The following is a 21,498-nucleotide window of genomic DNA, read 5'->3' as shown; positions in this document are numbered from 1 at the left end:
TTTCATCCATTTTTCGATTAATACGTTTTTCATTTTAGCCTTTGGCAAACAGAATTAAATTGTAAAAAAATTGTAAAGGTGAATCTTTTTTGATTTTCAGATTTGTCATTTTTTGCATCTTGTAACACAAATCTGATGATATAATGCTTGCAAAATGCAAAAATGGAAAAAAAAATTGTAATAAAAAAAAAAACTTATTTCTTGTACACTGCACCACATCAAACAGCTCAGAAAAGAGCTCAGGAATGTTATAAAGCTTTTGTTTATTTAATTTATCCTAATCATGCAAAAAAAAGTGATTGGACCTGCAGTGGAAAAGCATCTGCGTTGTGCACATATATACATACAGAAAACCAAGCACATAGTGGTTTTAATATGTATATAATTGATGTAATTATAAAGGTAAGCTCTTCTCTAAACACAACACCTTCAATTTCAACTGATCAAAATGCTGCAATGAAAACAATAAATACCACAATATTGAACGGAAAGTGAACTGAAGCATTAATTAACATTATATTACAGCTAAACTGTGTTAAAAAACGACCCACAGCTGGAGCAACCTGCCCCAGAACTCTCTGCAACAGGGCTGCCAGAGTCTGGGCTTTGATTGGGCTGACAGATGGAACTCAGTCTGAATTGACTTACAGATTTGTTCTGTCTGACTGCTGTGAAAAGGCTTAGAGCACCTCACCCCGCCTTTCCACAAACTAGGCGTGGGTGTGTATGTGTGTGTGTGTGCTGATTGCTGCCCATGCTGCTCTCACACTTCAGTGGAGCCTGAGGTGGAGCAGCAATCTGTCGTGGCTCTGCACTTCTGTCTGTCAGTCTGAGAGGTCAAGGCGGGGTTACGACAGTCCCGCTCTACTCCAGTCACGAACTGCACCCGGCAGCACTCGCACAAAGACCCGGTGACGCACCGCGCAGCAGCGTGGATGCTGGAATATTTAGTAAAATGTCTCAAGTGCTCTTTAAGAACTCGCCCTTCCTGCAGTGGATATAGACTATGACTAACCTTTACTGCAGGGGGTCTGTACTGACACTTGCACCAGTCAGAATATAAGGAAATTATACAATTAAATGATATGTAATGTAATGATGCATTAAAGCCACTATTCAATTTACAATACTGGTTTAATTATTCTATATAAATAATTTTAAATATTTTAAATATTTATTACATTTTAAATGACAAAGAATGATTACTGTATTTTTCGGACAATAAAGTGCATTGGATTATAAGGCACACTATCAATGCCTAAATAAACTAAACTGTAAGCTAAACTAAACATGAAAAAAAAAAAATCTTTCAAGTCAAACGAGCGCTGGATGATAATCTACACAAGTTTCTCGCCTGAAACCTGTTTATTTGGGTGAGTAAAGCCCTTCCGTTTATTGACAGTAAGCTTAAATTTCCAGTATGTCTAAGGGTGAGTTTTCAATGAAGTTTTTCCAGCACTAAGGCTGGGTGCAGCAGCGTTAGCCTTAGCGGCTAACCCCAGCGCTAGCAGGAGGTAAATGCCGTCTGGCAGCACTAGACTAAGGAACCCTAAGTGTTCCAGTAATTTTGGGCGCTATCAACTAGCAGTTTGTCCCACGTAGCTTGTTTTAACACGGCAAATACACAGACTACAGTCCAATATACGCGACTATGAAAAACGAAAGAGTTAGCGCTGCAGTTAGTGGCTAATGCTAATGCTGCTGCACCCAGCCTTAGTGCTGGAGAAACTTCACTGAAAACTCATCCTTATGCCTCTGTACATTGTAACTGGTAAAATTCATACATAATAGTACGAAAAATACGGCATATAGCTAGGAAGATTTATCTTATATTTGGATGTACCAAACGTGTGCAGCTACAGTAACACTGCATTGAAACACAGTATTATGTTTTGTTGGTTAGAGTGCTAGTATGATACAAATGTTCAGTAAATGTTTTTAAATTGTAGTTTGTAATAGTTCTTCTTTGAAACACATGACAAATACAGCAAGTCTTTATTGAAAAAAGTGGTCCACTTATGTGTTCAGTATTCTGCCTTTGGAGAAATAATAAATTTTTCTTTTTCATTTCAATGCATCCCTAATCTTATACCTACTTTCCTGTACACTGTGTGTTTGTACTATTGAGTCTGCTATAATGTTCTATGTTTTATAATAAGGTTAATTGAACCCAAAAAATACTTTAGAAGTAGTTGGGAGGATAGAGGACTTCATTTAACACCAATTTTAGTTCTATCACCCATTTTGGAAGTTCTAGCACCCTTAAGCAATCCATGTGAAACTTTGGCACTTTTCTGCACCCTGGTCCTCTGTAATTCACTGTAACCATGCACAGTTGATATGTGAAATATATATGAGGGAAGAAATTTCACAAGCTGACTTGTTGCAGCAGAGCCATCCTATAACAGTGCCACGCTAGAGTTTAGAAAGCTCTTTATAATCACCTATTATTTCACTAGTGTTTGCCTTTGGCCTGGTGCTTGATTTTCTTATAGACATATGAGACTGAATTAAACAAATTTAAATTCAATGATTTAGTGGTGTCTCAATACTTTTGTCCATATAGTATATGAGAGTCTGTGCAAAACAAAAGTACCCTTAAGCTCTTAATACATTTATTCCCATCTGTGTAGGATTAGAGACATACACACAGAAGAATGGTGCTCTGTACCTGACAGTCTGCTGGATGAAGCGATCTGGATCCAGGGCGGCGAATATAGTGAGGGTGGTGTCTGCAGGAACCCCCTCCTCAAAGCGAATCATTTTGGGGTTGGAGGGAAAGACGGGGGCTTCGTTCACGTCCAGAACAGAGATGGTGACCCCCGCAGTGGAGGAGAGAGACGACGGGATGCCGCTGGAAAGATGGGCTTGGTTGGAGACCACCACCGTCAACATGAATGCTCCATTTCTCTCATAGTCCACTGGCTGAAAAAACAAATATACACACACATACATACATATACAGTATAAACATACAGGGAGTGAGTGCAACAAAGAAACACAGAAACACAACATGTTCAGAGAGAACACAGCTCCAAATACTGGAGTGTAAGATTTTTCTAATTATGCTTCTCAAAGAAAAAATAAACAGAAAAAGTACTTTTAATAGTGTGAGAACTATAATTTAGTATGATGATGTAATACATAGAAAATAATGAGAACCCCAAATAATGAAAATGCTTTTGGTTAAAGCACTGAAAGCAGAAGTAATTAAGGCTGTGTTCAGACTGCCTGTCCATATCTTAATTGTACCTAAATATTTTTTTTATAGTCTGGACAGCCATCATACACGATCTCATCAAATTCAGAGTGATAAAAAAAAAGCGTGGGTCTAAGAATCGCACCAAACATTGGTTCCTGATGCCGACCTCTAAACCACAGCATCCCATGCAGATAAGTTTGTGATGTCCAGACAGGCAAATCCGATCTGATCACTTGCAAATAACAGTGTAGACAGTCTCCTCGACAGATCAAATTTTTTAGAGAAACAAATCTGTTTTGCCTGTAGTCTGAACACAACCTTACTGCAGTTTAGTGACCCTTCAGATGAGTTCACACACCTTGACCACAGTAACCCTGCCGTCATTGGTGACCTCATCAGTGCGAATAGTAAAGTGACCCATGGAGTCTCCGCCCACTATCCTGTACACAGCGTTCCAGTTGGGTGTGTGAGGCTGGTCTCTGTCCCGCACTGTCAGATTAGCCACGATCACTCCCACCGCATTCTCAGGAACCTCCCCCAGGAACTGAGATTGAGAAAAAGAGAGAAACACAATGAATATCAATATGAATATCCATCTATCCATCAATGAATATCCATCTAAGATGAACCCAAGATCAAGTCACTGAAATTTATTAAATGGCTACAAAGAAATGCATTTATTTAAAAGTGAAGAACTAAAAAAGGAGGATCTCAGGTTTACTTTTATTAAAGAGATTTCATGTTGGGAATTACTGTTGTTGTTGTTATTAATTTTACCTTTACCTTCATTTTTTCCAGAACTTATTTTTTTAGCAGGAGTTGGCACACTGCCCACACTGCCAACAATACCAATTGGTCTTATATATAATATTCAAATTTTCTGAGATACTGATGTTTGGGTTTTCATTGGCTGTAGGACATAATCATCAACAATAAAATAAATAAACACTTACAATAGATATCTCTGTGTGAAAAACGTCTGTATTATATATGAGTTTCACATTTTGAAGTGAATTACTGAAATAATGTAACTTTCCAATGACATTCAAATTATTTGAGATGCACTACTATATTGTTTTGATTGATCTGACACAAACATATAAACACAAACTCCAGTTATTTGCAGTGCATCAAAAATGTACACAAAAAAAAGTAAAAAAAAACAGATATGTTCACAGTAAGTCACTGAGTCCACTGTCAGCATTCAGAGCTTTAGGTGCTTATGTAGGCTATCTAATGAGGCCTCAGTGATCTGGAGGACTTTTCCGAAGCTTGAGGAGTTTACCATGTGTGTCTGCCAGATGCTGTTTACTGTAATAGCTCCATGAGCCAAGACTGCAGCCAAGCACTCCCTATAGCATTGTTAAAAGAACACACACACACACACACACTCTTCCTCGACTTCTCATTGTCTGACTGGTTGTTTTATACTAATATATCTAATGCTGCTACTTAAGGACAAATTATATGTGTGCCAGGATTAGACTGAAAGACTGAATTTTACTTCTAATGGAACCATTTCAAGTATGTTCATATATACATACAGTTGTGGTCAAAAGTTTACATACACTTAAAAAAACATAATGTTATGGCTGTCTTGAGTTTTCAATAAGTTCTACAACTCTTATTTTTCTGTGATAGAGTGATCGGAACACATACATGTTTGTCACAAAAAAACAGTCATAAAATTTGGTTCTTTCATAAATTTATTATGGGTCTGCTGAAAATGTCACCAAATCTGCTGGGTCAAAAATATACATACAGCAACAAAATTTGTCAATTTTGGTGATGTAGCGAGTCGTGTCAATCAAATTAGCTTCATGTCATGGCCTCTTCACTTCTTGTAAGTGATTCTGATTGACTACAGCTGTTGACTTCTCATGAGCCCATTTAAATAGGGCTCATTTGACCCAGTGATTAGACTCAGCTACAAAAGCTACAATGGGAAAGTCAAAGGAACTCAGTGTGGATCTGAAAAAGCGAATTATTGACTTGAACAAGTCAGGGAAGTCACTTGGAGCCATTTCAAAGCAGCTACAGGTCCCAAGAGCAACTGTGCAGACAATTATACGCAAGTATAAAGTGCATGGAACAGTTGTGTCACTGCCACGATCAGGAAGAAAACGCAAGCTATCACATGCTGCCGAGAGGAGATTGGTCAGGATGGTCAAGAGTCAACCAAGAATCACCAAGAAGCAGGTCTGCAAGGATTTGGAAGCTGATGGAACACAGGTGTCAGTCTCCACAGTCAAGCGTGTTTTACATCGCCATGGACTGAGAGGCTGCCGTGCAAGAAAGAAGCCCTTGCTCCAGAAAAGGCACCTTAAGACTCGGCTGAAGTTTGCTGCTGATCACATGGACAAAGATAAAACCTTCTGGAGGAAAGTTCTCTGGTCAGACGAAACAAAAATTGAGCTGTTTGGCCACAACACCCAGCAATATGTTTGGAGGAGAAAAGGTGAGGCCTTTAATCCCAGGAACACCATGCCTACTGTCAAGCATGGTGGTGGTAGTATTATGCTCTGGGGATGTTTTGCTGCCAGTGGAACTGGTTCTTTGCAGAAAGTAAATGGGATAATGAAGAAGGAGGATTACCTCCAAATTCTGCAGGAAAACTTAAAACCATCAGCCCGAAGGTTGGGTCTTGGGCGCAGTTGGGTGTTCCAACAAGACAATGACCCAAAACACACATCAAAAGTGGTAAAGGAATGGCTAAACCAGGCTAGAATTAAGGTTTTAGAATGGCCTTCCCAAAGTCCTGACTTAAACCCCATTGAGAACATGTGGACAGTGCTAAAGAAACGGGTTCATGCAAGAAAACCATCACATTTAGCTGAACTGCACCAATTCTGTCAAGAAGAGTGGTCAAACATTCGACCTGAAGCTTGCCAGGAGCTTGTGGATGGCTACCAAAAGCGCCTAGTTGCCGTGAAAATGGCCAAGGGACATGTAACCAAATACTAATGTTGCTGTATGTATATTTTTGACCCAGCAGATTTGGTGACATTTTCAGCAGACCCATAATAAATTTATGAAAGAACCAAATTTTATGACTGTTTTTTGTGACAAACATGTATGTGTTCCGATCACTCTATCACAGAAAAATAAGAGTTGTAGAACTTATTGAAAACTCAAGACAGCCATAACATTATGTTTTTTTACAAGTGTATGTAAACTTTTGACCACAACTGTATACAGCTCTGGAAAAAATAGACCACTTAAAATGATGAGTTTCTCTGATTTTACCAAATTGAAAACCTCTGGAATATAATCAAGAGGAAGATGGATGATCACAAGCCATCAAACCAAGCTGAACTGCTTTCATTTTTGCTCCAGGAGTGGCATGAAGCTATCCAAAAGCACTGTGTAAGACTGGTGGAGGAGAACATGCCAAGATGCATGAAAACTGTGATTATAACCCAGGATTATGCCACCAAATATTGATTTCTGAACTCTTAAAACTTTATGAAAATGAACTTATTTTCTTTGCATTATTTGAGGTCTGAAAGCTCTGCATATTTTTTGGTATTCCAGCCATTTCTCATTTTTTTTTGCAAATAAATGCTCTAAATGACAATATTTCTATTTGAAGAAATGTTTGGGAGAAATGTTGTCTGTAGTTCACAGAATAAAGCAGATAATAATGACGGTGCTCCATTCAATACTTTTGAGGTTGGGTGATGATTATTCAAAACCCTGACCTCACTAATTCACTGTATTCAGCTCTTGTCACTGAATACAACTGAATAAATACAGCAATGCTTCAAAATCTAGTAAAAAGCCTTCCATGGATTTGAGAGACAGTTACTTCAACAGAACCAGGATACACTCTTTTAATAACCTTGATTTCAGAGGAAACGATGAATGAGCAGGTGTCCAAATAGAAAGATACACTAATATTTCACACACATTTCAGTAGACACAGCCATAAAATACAATATCTTCAGTGACTCAGACAGTAACAGAAAGAATTTAAAGTTGTGGCAGATCTAGGAAAAATCTATTTTTTTCTGAAAATATCTGTCTCAGTTATTAAAAACCACTAGTGTTCCCCAGAGGAAAGATAAGAAAAGAGGGAATTGTGTGTGGAATGGATTAGAGGAATCAGAAATAGTATTTTTGCATTCTTAAGTGTGCTGAATGAACACAAAACAGACTGAGGGAAGAACTGTTCCGATTATATTTTGGAGCTTTTAGAAACGATGCTTTGAAACGTATCTCCAAGTCTGAATATCAGTATTTATGTATTTCTGCAGCAGGCTGTAGCAGACAGAACGCTTTTAGCAATAAACGAACAGAATTTAATCAGGACATGTTTATTCAGATGTAGTCTTGGCTGAGCTCTTTTTAATAACAGTTATTATCTTCTAACTCAGAGACGTTTTGAGAGATCAGAAGGACATTCATTTTCCTCAAACCAGAATTCAAATTTTTGGCTGCAAGACTCTAACTAGTGCTGAATTGTTAGGCATGGATGATTGGGTCACAGCATTTCTCTGTAAAAAAAAAAGGTGGGATGGGGTAATTTAGGGCTGGTAATGAAGTACAAAATTAATAATAGCGATTTTAAACAGGTGATCATGATAGGGAACAAAAGCAGTATTCACAAAAAGCTTTGAAAGTCTTTGAGAAGTAAAGCTTGGCAGAAGACCACTAGTTTGCAACCAATTTGTAAGAAAATGTTTTAAAACTGTTATTTAAAGAAAAATCGGAAGGGAAAACAAGGGCACAAGCATAAGATAAACACTCGTGATGTCTGGTCCCTTAGACAAAACTGCATCAAGAACCATCATTCAACAACAGCTAACAGAACCAATTTGTAAATATCTTACAAAAGAAACATTTGTAATGTATTTCTTTGCCGAATCTTTGTCAAGCTCTACAATACAGAGTTACATTCACCAATGCCACCTAAAACTGTACTGTACAAAAAGTAGTGCATATGCAGAAGTGGCGTCAACTTATCTGGGCATAAAGGCATCTGTGTTTGACCATCACAGTAAAAAAATCAATTAGTATTCTAGAGCTTTGTTAAAAGAAATGGACCATCCAGACTGTTCTCAGTTACAAGTCCAAAGGCCAGGGTCTGCCATTGGGGTTGCGTCAGAACACTTTTGTAATGCGGCATTAATACAGACCAGTAGAACAGTATATTGAGATTTTAGGGCAGGAAGTGTACTGGCCTTCATGCAGTCATGCACGACCTGATTCTGATAGAGATTGTTTGGAGTATTTAAGAAACACTAAGATTTAGGGTTGTATATAAGGTCTTAGAATAACATATACTGTCGACTCTTCCAGAGACAAGCATGCTTTTTTCAACAAGACAATGCAAACCCTCAATTACCAGCAGTGAAGGTCCTGAATACAGAATTTTTTTTAGTACTGCTGAACACTAATTCACACTTTTTTTCAGCTTACAGTATCCCTTATCCACCCGCAATACACTCAAAACATCTGAAGCTTTCATAAACCACCAGTGATAAAGTTGATTAAAAACATGGAATTCAGGGTGGAATGTCATGCAGTCCAACCAGGGATCCCTACACAAAAAGAAACATCTAGAGAAATGATGCTCGCGTCCTCTGAGTAATCTCAAGCATTCCCATTGAAGGTTCGTCACGAGGACATCAAAGGTATCTTCACGCTCTCACAAACCATGAGCATTTGAATTAGTGATCCCGCTGTGATTTGCATATATTAACAACAGTAATTGGAGATGGACGTTTGTGCTAATAATATTGCTTTAAATAAATCCAATTATCAACCTTGCTGAACAGACAACACAACAACGTGCACACTTGCTTGTTCGTGAAGCAGAGCCAGCGAAAGACCAAAACACCCCATTTTCACTTCAGAGGAACAAACATGATAAAAAAAGGGAGGAAAGAACTTTTTTAGGGCTTATTTGTCAATGATGAAGAAGGCAGAGATGAAAAAAGAGAATAAAAGCAGAAGAGAATAAAAGAGAGAGAGAGTGCTGACATGAGAAAGAGACAGAGAGAAAGAGAGAGAGAGAGAGAGACGAAGGGGAGATGTGATGCTGACTGGGCCTTAATGATGAGCCCATCAGAGGACTGTACGCTGTCCATGGTGCTGCATGCTGTCTGAACAGACCAGGTGCACTTCCTGATAAGCACAACCCCAAACCACCCCACACACACACACACACACAGGCTGCAATGCTCTTTTCTTTACATGAGCTGAGATTAGAGAGGGAAAGGGCGCACACAGCTGTAGCACGGATGATTTGTAGATTGAAAACGAACTACTGACTGATCTGCTGCTGAAGAGAGGGAGACGCATTATGACCTGCCGAGTAGCAAATGTTGTAAATAACTATCAATAACATACTGTAAGTGTTTTGTTTTTAAGGAATTTAGACAATGTTATGTATGTTAATCTGTTCATATACTGTACATATACTGTATCTCCAGGACTAAAATGTACAGAAATAAAGACTACTAAAATAGCTGCATAGTAAGGTTTTAAGGTTATATCAGCATTTTGTCACATTTTCAGCATAAAACAACCTCAAGAGAATAAAGTAATGCTCCACTTTCTGTATCTTTGCTAACTGCACTATTTAACTCTGGTGAAGCTGTGTAAAGCTGCATATCTCATGTATTGCTTTGCAACCTCTGTTTCCATGCTTCTTTCACTGCCAGGTATTTCTCAGTATCTCTCAGCTTGAAATGCATGTCCTGTAATAGGACAAATTACACTTTACAACCATAGGGGACGTCTAAGAGCAAAAACTGACAGTTCTTCCATAATGGTGCTGTAATTATGTATGTTGTTACACAGAATATAATGAATATTATTATTACTTATGTTTTGTGCAATACAAACGTGTTCGTCATTCAGTTAGGCTAATCCTGTATTGCTTTGGGTTCTGTTTGGAATCAATGTCTTAAAGGAAAAATATCCCTACAATATGATGCTGCCACCACCATGCTTCACTTTTAAAATAGTGTTGCTGAAGTGGAACACAAAACAGTGTTTTAATTTTTGCAAAAAAATCTTGATTTTGGTGATCTGACAACAAAAAACACATTTTATTGGGCAAATACACCTACACACACACACAGCTCAATGCTGGAGGGTTTAATAACTCATGACATTAGGCATGGTGCCAATGGTTTCATAGTTCATCTGCTCTGAGTTCTATTCTATTGGCACACTCTAAAAAATGATTTTGTGTTTTAGTTAGAAGAACTAATATTATCAAATTGAGTGAACTGACTAACTTCAACCTAAAAACTTAAAAATGCTTGTTGAGCCAATGAAAAATGTGATTTTAATCAACCTTTAGAATATTACACATGACAATGCTCTTTTATCAGTGTTGGTTCATACAGCTTTCCCATAGGCACCACATATTTGCATTTTGGGTGTGGCCTCTCCCATACTTACCATCTTTGTGTTGTCAGCTGCCCAAAGCGTCCTCATCCTAGGCATGTATAATGTATGTGTTGATTTCTAGGCCTCAGTGTTGTAGGCTGTAAGAGGAAGTTACCTTTATTCTGTGTTCCTAGTTGTCACAATATTATACTGTCTGATTTGGTGTTTTTCGTTTTTTTAAATAACCTAAATATGTTGAGAATACCGATGTATATATTTATTTTACTAAACTAAATTCCTTAAGCCCACAATACTAAAAAAAAACAGTGTGGAGTTCATTATACTGTTAAACTTAACTGATTAAAATCAAAGTTGAATAAGCTTATTTACAAATTAACCTAGTAAATTCAAAATGATAACCTGACTGAGTTAAGCCATTTTTTTTTTTAGTGCAGAGTTTCAATACATGAAGTAAACCAGATGTGTGTTTGCATGGCTGTCAGCAATGGGTGCAATTTAAAGTAGCTATGTGTTTATTAGAAAGGGTGTCCACAATGTGTATTTTATGTCATATAACACACATACAGTATACTGTATAATGCATAAAACATACAGTAAATGTGTTTAGGGAGACACACATACACACACACACACACACACACACAGTGAGAGAGCATTGTTCGTTCTCCGTTCTCACTGCTGATAGTAATCACATTCAATTTCCCTGGACTGAAAACCACCAATCACAGCCAAGGAAGCAAGCAAGCAGCATGTCACATCACTATTCCATCATCTCTCTCGTTCTCTCTCTCTTCCAATCTTTCTACCTCCTCCACTGCTCCTCCATATTTCCTTCTTTCAGGAAGAATACAAGTCAGTCTATGTAATTTTTAACCCATGTGAATTAAACGTCAAGGTCTAGTCCATAATTCAGTGCTAATTAAATATGAATATCTGATCATTATTTTTATATGAGACAGTCATGACAGTGAAAAAAGAAACCATAATCAAAATAAGAATTAAAGAACCATGTGTTAATAATGTTCTACAGCGCTGATTCAAGCTAATTACTGATCATATATATATATATATTTATATGAAACAGTAACAGTGTCAGAATCATTTCATAAATGAGAAAATTCTGGATAATATAACTGATAAAGCTCTCCTGATATTAAATCTGCAAACACAAACACACAGCAGAGCTACATTAGTATGAGCGTAATGCTTCATCGCTAATGTCAAAGCACCCATTGTACAGAAACTGGTTACAAAGTATTGATCGGGTGGCATTTGTCAATGTCTTACAAGATGAAATCAGCAATATGTTACAGCCCACTGAATATAGAGTTACTGTTAAGTCGGACTTCATTAGCATACGTCGATTCTGCTTGTGTTTGCTGATGCTTGGTTGAAAATCCAGTTTTTTATTAACCAACAGAAAACAGGCTTCAAAAAATATCGAGTGTTTTATAGACACACTCTTTTTCTTCTGCAGTCACACACTGCAGATATGCACAGCTTCAGTTCTACAGACTGATTGGCTGATGCACACATGAAGCCATTGCTGAAATTCTGAATACACTGAATTCTTTGATGAAAAATCAAATATATATTTTAACCCTTGTCCTAATGTCCTAACCAAAAAGGCAATTGATTTTTTTGTTTGTTTGTCTTAATAATAAAAAATAAAACTTGTGTTTTTAAGACACAACCTTTTTTAAATGTACACCTCTACCAAACACCAGTAAAAAACTTCACTGCTATATGAAATTATACTAAATTTGTGCCATTTTTAAAAGAAAAGCTGAATATACTAGTAGAATCTTATGACTTCAAATGTGCAAGAACATACATATGAATGTTATAAATCCTCATCATCCTCATTTAATAATGAACGGAGTAGATAAATCTTAATCACTTAAAGAGCTGAGGAAAGTAATGCTTTAGGTGAGTGAAATACATGTAATGCTGGTCAACTAACACAGAAAGTGACTGATAAACACACAGGAGCTGATTACAAGCACTGCAAGTTTTTTGGAATAAACTCCCTAAGAGTTAATATCAACTCATTTTAAAAGTATATCAAATACACCTTATGACAGAGTTAAAGTAACTCTTTTCTGGGAGTTGTTTTTTTTAAACTCTGTTCAGGAGTTAAACCTGTACTGTTGTGGAAGTTAAAATACTAAAACCCTATTTAGAGTAAAATACAGCTTTTAGTTGGTGTTAATTTTACCATAAACTGCTTCACAGTGCTAATTGTAAATTAATGCAAAAAAAAATGTTATTAAACTAATATTATTACAAATGCATTGTAATATTTTAAAACCCTGAAACATTTAGGACAAAAAATTACAACAAAAAGCACCGTTAGTGATCACTATAACAATTTCCAACTCACTGAGTGTACGCTAGTGCATTGCCAGCAAAATCGTTGGCAAACTGAATGAGGATATTTGCTATATTTAAAGGTGGATCTTGAGGCCAGAAATTATGGGAAATGTAGTAATGAGAGTTAGTGGAGCCAGGTCTACAGATCTTATTAATCTTGGAAGCAAAAAAAAAAAAACAGTAAAAAGCTACAAGAAAAGACTATGCTTTACAACCTTGTCAATCTTTACAGTACAGATTATGGAAACTAGCTCTCATAGTCTACAACACATCAGTCAGACAAACAGCCATTATGTAATGTGTGTTATATATATATATGTATATATATATATATATATATATATATATATATATATATATATATATATATATATATATATATATACTACCTTACCATACCATCAGTGTGAATCTTGTCCACCAAAGCTACCTTCTATTTGGTTTTCAATTGCTTGCCTAATAGAAGGTAGCACTGGTGGACAAGATTCACACTTATGGTATGGTAAGGTAGGATTAAACACGCCCATTATGTAAATACATGATGCTGAACATTTGGGTTAACCCTGAAATATTTAACACTGAACACCATTTAAATCTGAATCTGTAAAAATGACACTTTGAGAGTGAAAATCAACTCTGAGCTGTTTAACTGAGCTGTTTTACCTCTTTGCTGTGTGAATCAACTCAAAGAGAGTTACTCTCCTCAATATCTTGGAATAAACACAGAAATTCTACACTGCCAAAGAGTTCCTCTCAACTCAACTTTAAGTCTAACTTGGAGAATAAATGCACTCAATTTTTACACTTTCACGCATTTTGGTTTAAGTCCAGGTTTCAAACTTACATATGGGATTATACTAATTTGCCATTTCTAACAAAGCTGAATATACCAGCAGAATCTCAATACTGCCAATGTGCACAAACATACATATGGAAGATTATGAATCACCTTCTCCTCCTTCTCCTCATGATCATCATATCATTATTGTATTTACTGTTGTTGCATATAACAAGATGTGACAAGTGGTATATAGTGTCTGTATTTTTCCACAGCTAAGAAGCAGCTCTTTTCCTGTCTGAAATGAATAAAACATACTGGTGTTTTTAAAATCGGAACCAATATATCTGCTCGGTTTCATCGCCTCCAGAAATCTGCCGTAATTAGCCAGCTCACGTTCGTCTGCGTCTCCCACGGAAAGATGTTCAGTCTTGTGCTGTCATATGCAAATACTCACTGATCATTTCCACAGTACTCAATCTCCCCATATGAAAGAGAGAGAGAGAGAGGAGAAGGGAGCGAGAGACATTGAGAAAGAGAGAGAGAAGAGAAGAAACACATACAGAGCATTTACACTGAGAGAGGGTAGAGTTCTTCAGTTTTAATTAGTTTATATAATGCTGTATGCTTGTCTAAAAGAGAGAATATGTAGTTGCTGTAGTAACTGCTGACCTTTCAGTGGAGCTTTCAGTAATATTGCAGTTTTGTATTTTTATTACAAAAACAGAAGGTGATGTTGTGACAATCCAAACGCCGTTAGAATGAACAGAAGGTGGTGAGGGTAAATTAGTATTCTGCTGATGAATGAACCATGCTAATTGGTCTTCATTAAAAGAGCATTAGTCAATTTCTTTCCCTTCTCTTACTAATTCAAAACTGTGAAATATGAAGAACATCATCAAATAATAATAATTATTTTAGCAATGGTATCAGCACAAGTATCCCTGAGACAACCAATTTGAAAACAGCAGCCTAATCCTGAACCTTGAGTCTTATTTATCAAGCATCTCAAAGTAAAAATACTGATCTAAGTACTGATCTTCCATCACATCTATAATTAAATTCAGTGGATTTATTCATTTATTGCCTGCTGGTCACTTTTAAGGAGCTTTGAAAGACCCCAATCTCCTCAACACCCCACTATTCCACCAGAATTGAGAACCCCATCTCCTCAATGCTTCATTACTCCTGCCTCTTTCTTTAAAACCTCACTATTCCACCAGAACTGAGAACCACATATCCTCAACTCTTCATTACTCCTCCCCCTTTCTTTAAAACCCCACTATTCCACCAGAATTGAGAACCACATATCCTCAAATCTTCATTACTCCTCCCTCTTTCTTTAAAACCCCACTATTCCACCAGAATTAAGAACCTCACCTCCTCAACTCTTCATTACTCCTCCTCCTTTCTTTAAAACCCCACTGTTCCACCAGAATTGAGAACCTCACCTCCTCAACTCTTCATTACTCCTCCCCCTTTCTTTAAAACCCCACTATTCCACCAGAATTGAGAACCTCACCTACTCAACTCTTCATTACTCCTCCCCCTTTCTTTAAAACCCCACTATTCCACCAGAATTGAGAACCCCATCTCCTCAACTTTTCATTACTCCTCCTCCTTTCTTTAAAACCCCACTGTTCCACCAGAATTGAGAACCTCACCTCCTCAACTCTTCATAACTCCTCCCCCTTTCTTTAAAACCCCACTATTCCACCAGAATTGAGAACCTCACCTACTCAACTCTTCATTACTCCTCCCCCTTTCTTTAAAACCCCACTATTCCACCAGAATTGAGAACCCCATCTCCTCAACTTTTCATTACTCCTCCTCCTTTCTTTAAAACCCCACTGTTCCACCAGAATTGAGAACCACATATCCTCAACTCTTCATTACTCCTCCCCCTTTCTTTAAAACCCCACTATTCCACCAGAACTGAGAACCACATATCCTCAACTCTTCATTACTCCTCCCCCTTTCTTTAAAACCCCACTATTCCACCAGAATTGAGAACCACATATCCTCAACTCTTCATTACTTCCCCCCTCTCTTCAAAACCCCACTATTCCACCCGAATTGAGAACCCCACCTCCTCAAATCTTAATTACTCCTCCCTCTTTCTTTAAAACCCCACTATTCCACCAGAATTGAGAACTCCAACTCCTTAACTTTTCATTACTCCTCCCCTTTCTTTAAAACCCCACTATTCCACCAGAATTGAGAACCCCATCTCCTCAACTCTTCATTACTCCTCCCCCTTTCTTTAAAACCCGACTATTCCACCAGAATTGAGAACCCCATCTCCTCAACTCTTCATTACTCCTCCCCCTTTCTTTAAAACCCGACTATTCCACCAGAATTGAGAACCCCATCTCCTCAACTCTTCATTACTCCTCCCCCTTTCTTTAAAACCCCACTATTCCACCAGAATTGAGAAGCTCATCTACTCAACTCTTCATTACTCCTCCCCCTTTCTTTAAAACCCCACTATTCTACCAGAATTGAGAACCCTATTTCCACAACTCTTCATTACTCCTCCCCCTTTCTTTAAACCCCATTGTTCCACCAGAATTGAGAACCCCATCTCCTCAACTCTTCATTACTCTTCCACCTTTCTTTAAAACCCCACTATTCTACCAGAATTGAGAAGCTCATCTACTCAACTCTTCATTACTCCTCCCCCTTTCTTTAAAACCCCACTATTCTAACAGAATTGAGAACCCTATTTCCACAACTCTTCATTACTCCTCCCCCTTTCTTTAAACCCCATTGTTCCACCAGAATTGAGAACCCCATCTCCTCAACTCTTCATTACTCTTCCCCCTTTCTTTAAAACCCCACTATTCTACCAGAATTGAAAGCCCCATCTTCTCAATGTTTCATTACTCCCCCCTTTGTTTAAAACCCTTTATTATTCCACCAGAATTGAGAACTCCATCTCCTCAACTCTTCATTACTCCTCCTTTCTTTAAAACCCCACTATTCCACCAGAATTGAGAACCCCATCTCCTCAACACCCAACTATTCCACCAGAATCTCAACCTTCTTTTATTACTCTATATTCTCTCCTTAACATCTCACTATTCTACCAGTAACTTTCTTCAACCCTTTGTTACCCCACCCTACTCCACACACTCTTCCTTAACATCCCACTATTTTACTATAGTCTTCTGACACCAATCTTCATAAAAATAAAAAAAAATCAATACTGTGTTTTTGAGCAACAATTCAGTATTGCTAAACAATATATAGCGATTGTTCAACATATCAGTATAGTATTAAACCTCTAATGTGTAACATGATCTGATATGATAATTCTCTTTGAATTGGTATTTCATGCCATATTTTATGGTGTTGTTTAGTTGTTGCTATTTTCTTGCCAGGTGTTAGTGAGGCAGTTGCCACAATATCCCAGATGGTTGCTATGGTATATCTGGTGGTTGTCGAGTGATTGCTGTGGTACTGTGGTACAGAACACGGGTTTGTGACTGAAAATTGAGAAATAAAGCACTGAACGCATCACGGAAGAAACTTTGAAGGAGAGATTATTATTGTTTTCCACCATTAGTCACGCACCCTCACCAGAAAACGATGACGCTGCAGTTTTTAGAAGCAGTAGGATTTATTTCTAGCTAAATAAATGCTTTATATGGGTGTTCGTGTTGAAAGTGCTGGAACAGGGCTGGAATTTGGACTGAGTGGAATGAAAATACGCGTGCGTTGGTCTGTGGGGGGGCACCGGTAACTAGGGCAAGATATTTCGGATTTTTTGGATTAAAAAGATAAAATGTCTGTGTGTAAAATTGCGATTACTCCATTTTGAAAACCGCATTAAAACTGTAATTCAAATTAATCAAATTAATGGTGAAACTCGCCCAGCGCTACATTCGATTTAATGTGAGCAGCAAATGGTAGCCAGTGCAGCTCAATGAGCAGTGGGGTAACACGTGCCTGTTTTGTGCTATTAGCCTGAACAATATACACTGCTTCAAATTTGGCAGAAAAAAAAACTATATCAACTTAATAAAATGCCAACTATTGCAGAGCTATAATAATTTTTATATTTTAATAATACCCTCTGTTTTTCTTGATCTATGTGTTTTTGTGTGTGTGACTGTGTATGTGTGCAACTGGCTGGTATCTGTGTTGAAGACACTGAAGTGCCCAGACACTTCCGCTTTCATCCTCACAAAGTGCTCTCCCTGCTCTGTCCTGCTCACCGCTACTGTCACACACAGACAAAACACGCTTCACAGAATCATACACACACACCCACACCACAGCACCACAGCACCAGACGACACTCTAAAACACTCCTGCACTAGACTCAAGCCAACTAGACTGGAAGAGAGTTTGAGACAGTTACAGCAAAGCCAGGGAGACACTAGAGTGGGCCCGACTGCTGCAGCTTTAGCCACATATAAAGGTGAACACCTCAGGGATCCATCCTGGGCCCTCTTCATTTTATCATAATAATGTTTTCCTTGGACAGACACTGGAGTCTTTGGAGATTCAGTGTCTGGTTGCTTTTACACCGTCCTTGTTTGGTCCGGTTTGCTAGACTTGAGGTTAACTGATTGGTCCAGTTTGAGGTTAAATAGCTAGTGTTAAAGGTAGAATGGAACATGGTCCAGATCAAAGAACCGAAATTTGGTCCAACCAAAAGAGTTCAAGAAAGCCAGGGTGGATGGCTTGGAATTTCAGACTACATTACATTACATTACATGGTGATTCCTGTATGCACTGTAACTGTATATTAATCCTTATTTAGAAACAAAAATAAAAGAAATCCAATTAAAATCTGTTGTGATCCATCTACTGCATGATAAATGTGAAGTCAGGAATCAGAAAGGGGGCAGAATTTGGCACCTGGAACACATGGAAATACAACTAGTCGATTTGACATTGTTAAGCCTACTGAATGCATGGAATGTACAAACCAATCAATGTGAAGTATAAGGGGACTACATGGGTGATTTCAGTAGACAACAGGACTTCAGTTTGCACAATAACTACAGAATAACTACAGTGTGAAACCAAAAATAACATGGATAAATTATTAATTTACAATGTAACAAACACATGCAACTTGGACTGGATTTTGGTCCACCCTTTTTTTAATTGGTTTAAAATTCCCATAGCAAATCTATCTCATTACTAGGTCTACTGAAGCTGCCCCTTCCTATCATTAACTAAATGCTTAATTGATTTAAAACCATGAAACAACTAGAATTTATTTTCCCTAACATAAACATTTTGGTCCCAAAGCCCTTGTGAACACTTTAAACCCCGTAATAGTGCTCACAGCACCGACACTGCACTACTCTTATTTGAAGTCATTTACTAAAAACGCTTTTCATTAGCTCCATAACATTCGCCCGTCTTTGACCTTAGTTTAGTTTAAAAGATGTCGGATCCTTGGTTTATGCTTTCCTCACACAGAGAGGACTATATTAGCTTTTCAATTACATTTCTGAAAAGGCTTAAAAAAGGTTCCAGCTTATTTGAGCAACCAAAAAAAAAAAAAAAAAAAACCTTCACTGTGAGAAAAGAGCCGTAAGAAATAAAAATGACATAAAGCTTGTAAGTTTCGATTATAACACAGAGCAGCTTTGCATTCTACATATCTTACATATTGCACATGTTGCATACTGGATTTACTGTACACTAGGCTGCTGCAACCATATGCTAATCTCCCTTGTACACTCTATACCTCCTGTTCACTTCAATTCCCATTTTCTACTTTCTGTGCTCTTTGAGTTATATGGGTATATACACTCTGCTCCTGTTGCTGAATGCAATTACTTGTTGCTGAATGCTGACTTTAATGCTCCAAAATATTGTTGGAAAATTTCCTTGGACAGTAGAGACATTTGCTACTATAAAAGCAGGAAAACTCTTCTTAGAAAATAATAAATAGTGTCCCAATACTTCTGTCCATGTAGCATATATGACAAATACTATTCAAATTATTTTGATTTGAATTGGTCATGTACATACACTGACATGCCAAAAGTCACGGGACACAAACTAGTTATCTTGTCCCAGGACTTTTGCCATTTTTTCACGCCTAGCTCTGAAAACACACCTGCCTCCCCTGCACTAGCTCTACCTGTGATCTTCACTCTGGACTACATTACCCAGAATGCACCTCACCACGACAGCACACACACGATCACATGACTCAGCTCATGGCACCTCCAGGAAACCAATCACCAGAGTACTGAACACCTTGGGGTTCAGTATAAAAGACTCACTCTTTGCTGAGTATTGCTTTGGTTAATCCTGCATTACAATGCGTTTATTCCGTGTTATTATTTTTCCATGTACCTTGACTCTGATTTCTTGCCTGCCCTTGATTGCGTGTGTTTAAACCTTTTTTTTTGTTTATCACATTTGGTAAGTTATTTCCTGTTGGCTCCTGTGTACCAGTATTAACCCTGCACATGCTGACTACTGTTTGTGTTGCACCTTTTTATAATAAAGCTCCTTATTTGCATCTATGTCTAAGATCTGCCTGATTATAACAAGTTGATAGTATTTAATTCCTTCTAGGAAGCATTTCTGATACACATGTGAAACTGTGAATCGAGGAATGTTAAATGCCCGCACTTCCAAACTTGGAAAAATGAAATGTTCTATCCATCTGTCACCAACTATGAGGACTTGTTCCTCGTATGAACTTTAATCATTTTCATGCCGTAAGAAAACTGACCTGTATTCAGCCTCACTGACAAGATAACACCTCACAACTTACATGTACATGTGTGGCCATTCCATTCTCATAATCAATTTACAATTTACCCAAATGTCCCATGACTTTTGGCACCTCATGCACTGCATCTTGACGTATATGCAGCAGCATTAGACTCTGCTAATGATGACTGTTCTGTGCTGGGATGGCAGGTAAGACAAATAAGGAGAAAATAATTTAAAATCATACAATAGCAAAACGCAGTGTTACACGCCTCCAGCTATTAGTGAATGAGTGTGAGAGCAAGCGCGAGAGCGGGAGAGATATATATGTATGTTAGGAGAGGTGGGAGGGAAGGGACAGATAAATGAAAAGAATGATAGAGAGAGAGAGCGAGAGAACGATAAATGACACAGGAGAGATGGAGAGGCACAGAGAGCGAGAGAAAAAGCACAAGTGGCAAAAAGAGAGAGAGAGGGGAGCGCGAGAGAGATGGATGGTAAAAATGAGTGTAAGAGAGAGAGCAAGAGAGAAAGGGAGATGAAGGCTGACAGAAACAAACATCGTGAAAAAGAGGGCTTGGAGCAATGTGTGTGTGTATGTGGGTAAGTGTGTATTTGTGTGTGTGTGTGAGAGAGAAAGAGAGAGAGAGAGAGAGAGAGAGAGAGAGAAGGATAGGCGCCAGATGCCTGCAGACAAACCACAGCCACCTGAGGCTATACTGGTACCAGCACAAAACAGAGGGAATGGGGTGAGAGACAGAGAAAGAGAGATAGAGAGAGAGAGTAGGAACAAAGAGTGTCTGATCTGTTAGCTCTCTCAGTTTGGAGCTCTTCCTCTCTCTCTCTCTCTTTCTCTCTCTCTGTCCTATTTTGCCTCCTGCATGTGTATGGGTGTGTGTGTACTCTTCAGGCTCTGGCAGTGCGGCTCTGTGTGAAAACTGTTCTGGAATTCTCCAAGCAAACTCACAGGCCATCAATGGAACATGCGAGGGCTTCCATGACAAACCAGCAGAGGTGGAAAGAGTTACACTGCTTTGTTTGGGTACACGATTTGGCAGTGAATCGCTGACCTCAAAATGATTCA

The 21,498-nt window shown here is 38.1% G+C and overlaps 1 protein-coding gene across 2 annotated transcripts in view; it reads right to left on the bottom strand.

Moving 5' to 3' along the window:
* cdh4 (cadherin 4, type 1, R-cadherin (retinal)) overlaps window positions 1-21,498 on the bottom strand; it is a 317,295-nt gene that overhangs the window by 18,600 nt on the left and 277,197 nt on the right. For both annotated transcript variants that reach the window (XM_049471659.1, XM_049471660.1), the window contains 2 exons: window positions 3,561-3,746; window positions 2,672-2,925 (listed from right to left, as the gene is read on the bottom strand). In XM_049471659.1, coding sequence (XP_049327616.1) covers window positions 2,672-2,925; window positions 3,561-3,746 — 440 coding nt within the window. The remainder of the gene's footprint in view (window positions 1-2,671; window positions 2,926-3,560; window positions 3,747-21,498) is intronic.

Source organism: Astyanax mexicanus, chromosome 24 (genome assembly GCF_023375975.1).
Source record: "Astyanax mexicanus isolate ESR-SI-001 chromosome 24, AstMex3_surface, whole genome shotgun sequence".
NCBI classification, from domain to species: domain Eukaryota; kingdom Metazoa; phylum Chordata; class Actinopteri; order Characiformes; family Acestrorhamphidae; genus Astyanax; species Astyanax mexicanus.
Note: the sequence above shows the minus strand (reverse complement) of the source record. Positions and strands in the feature narration are given on the sequence as shown.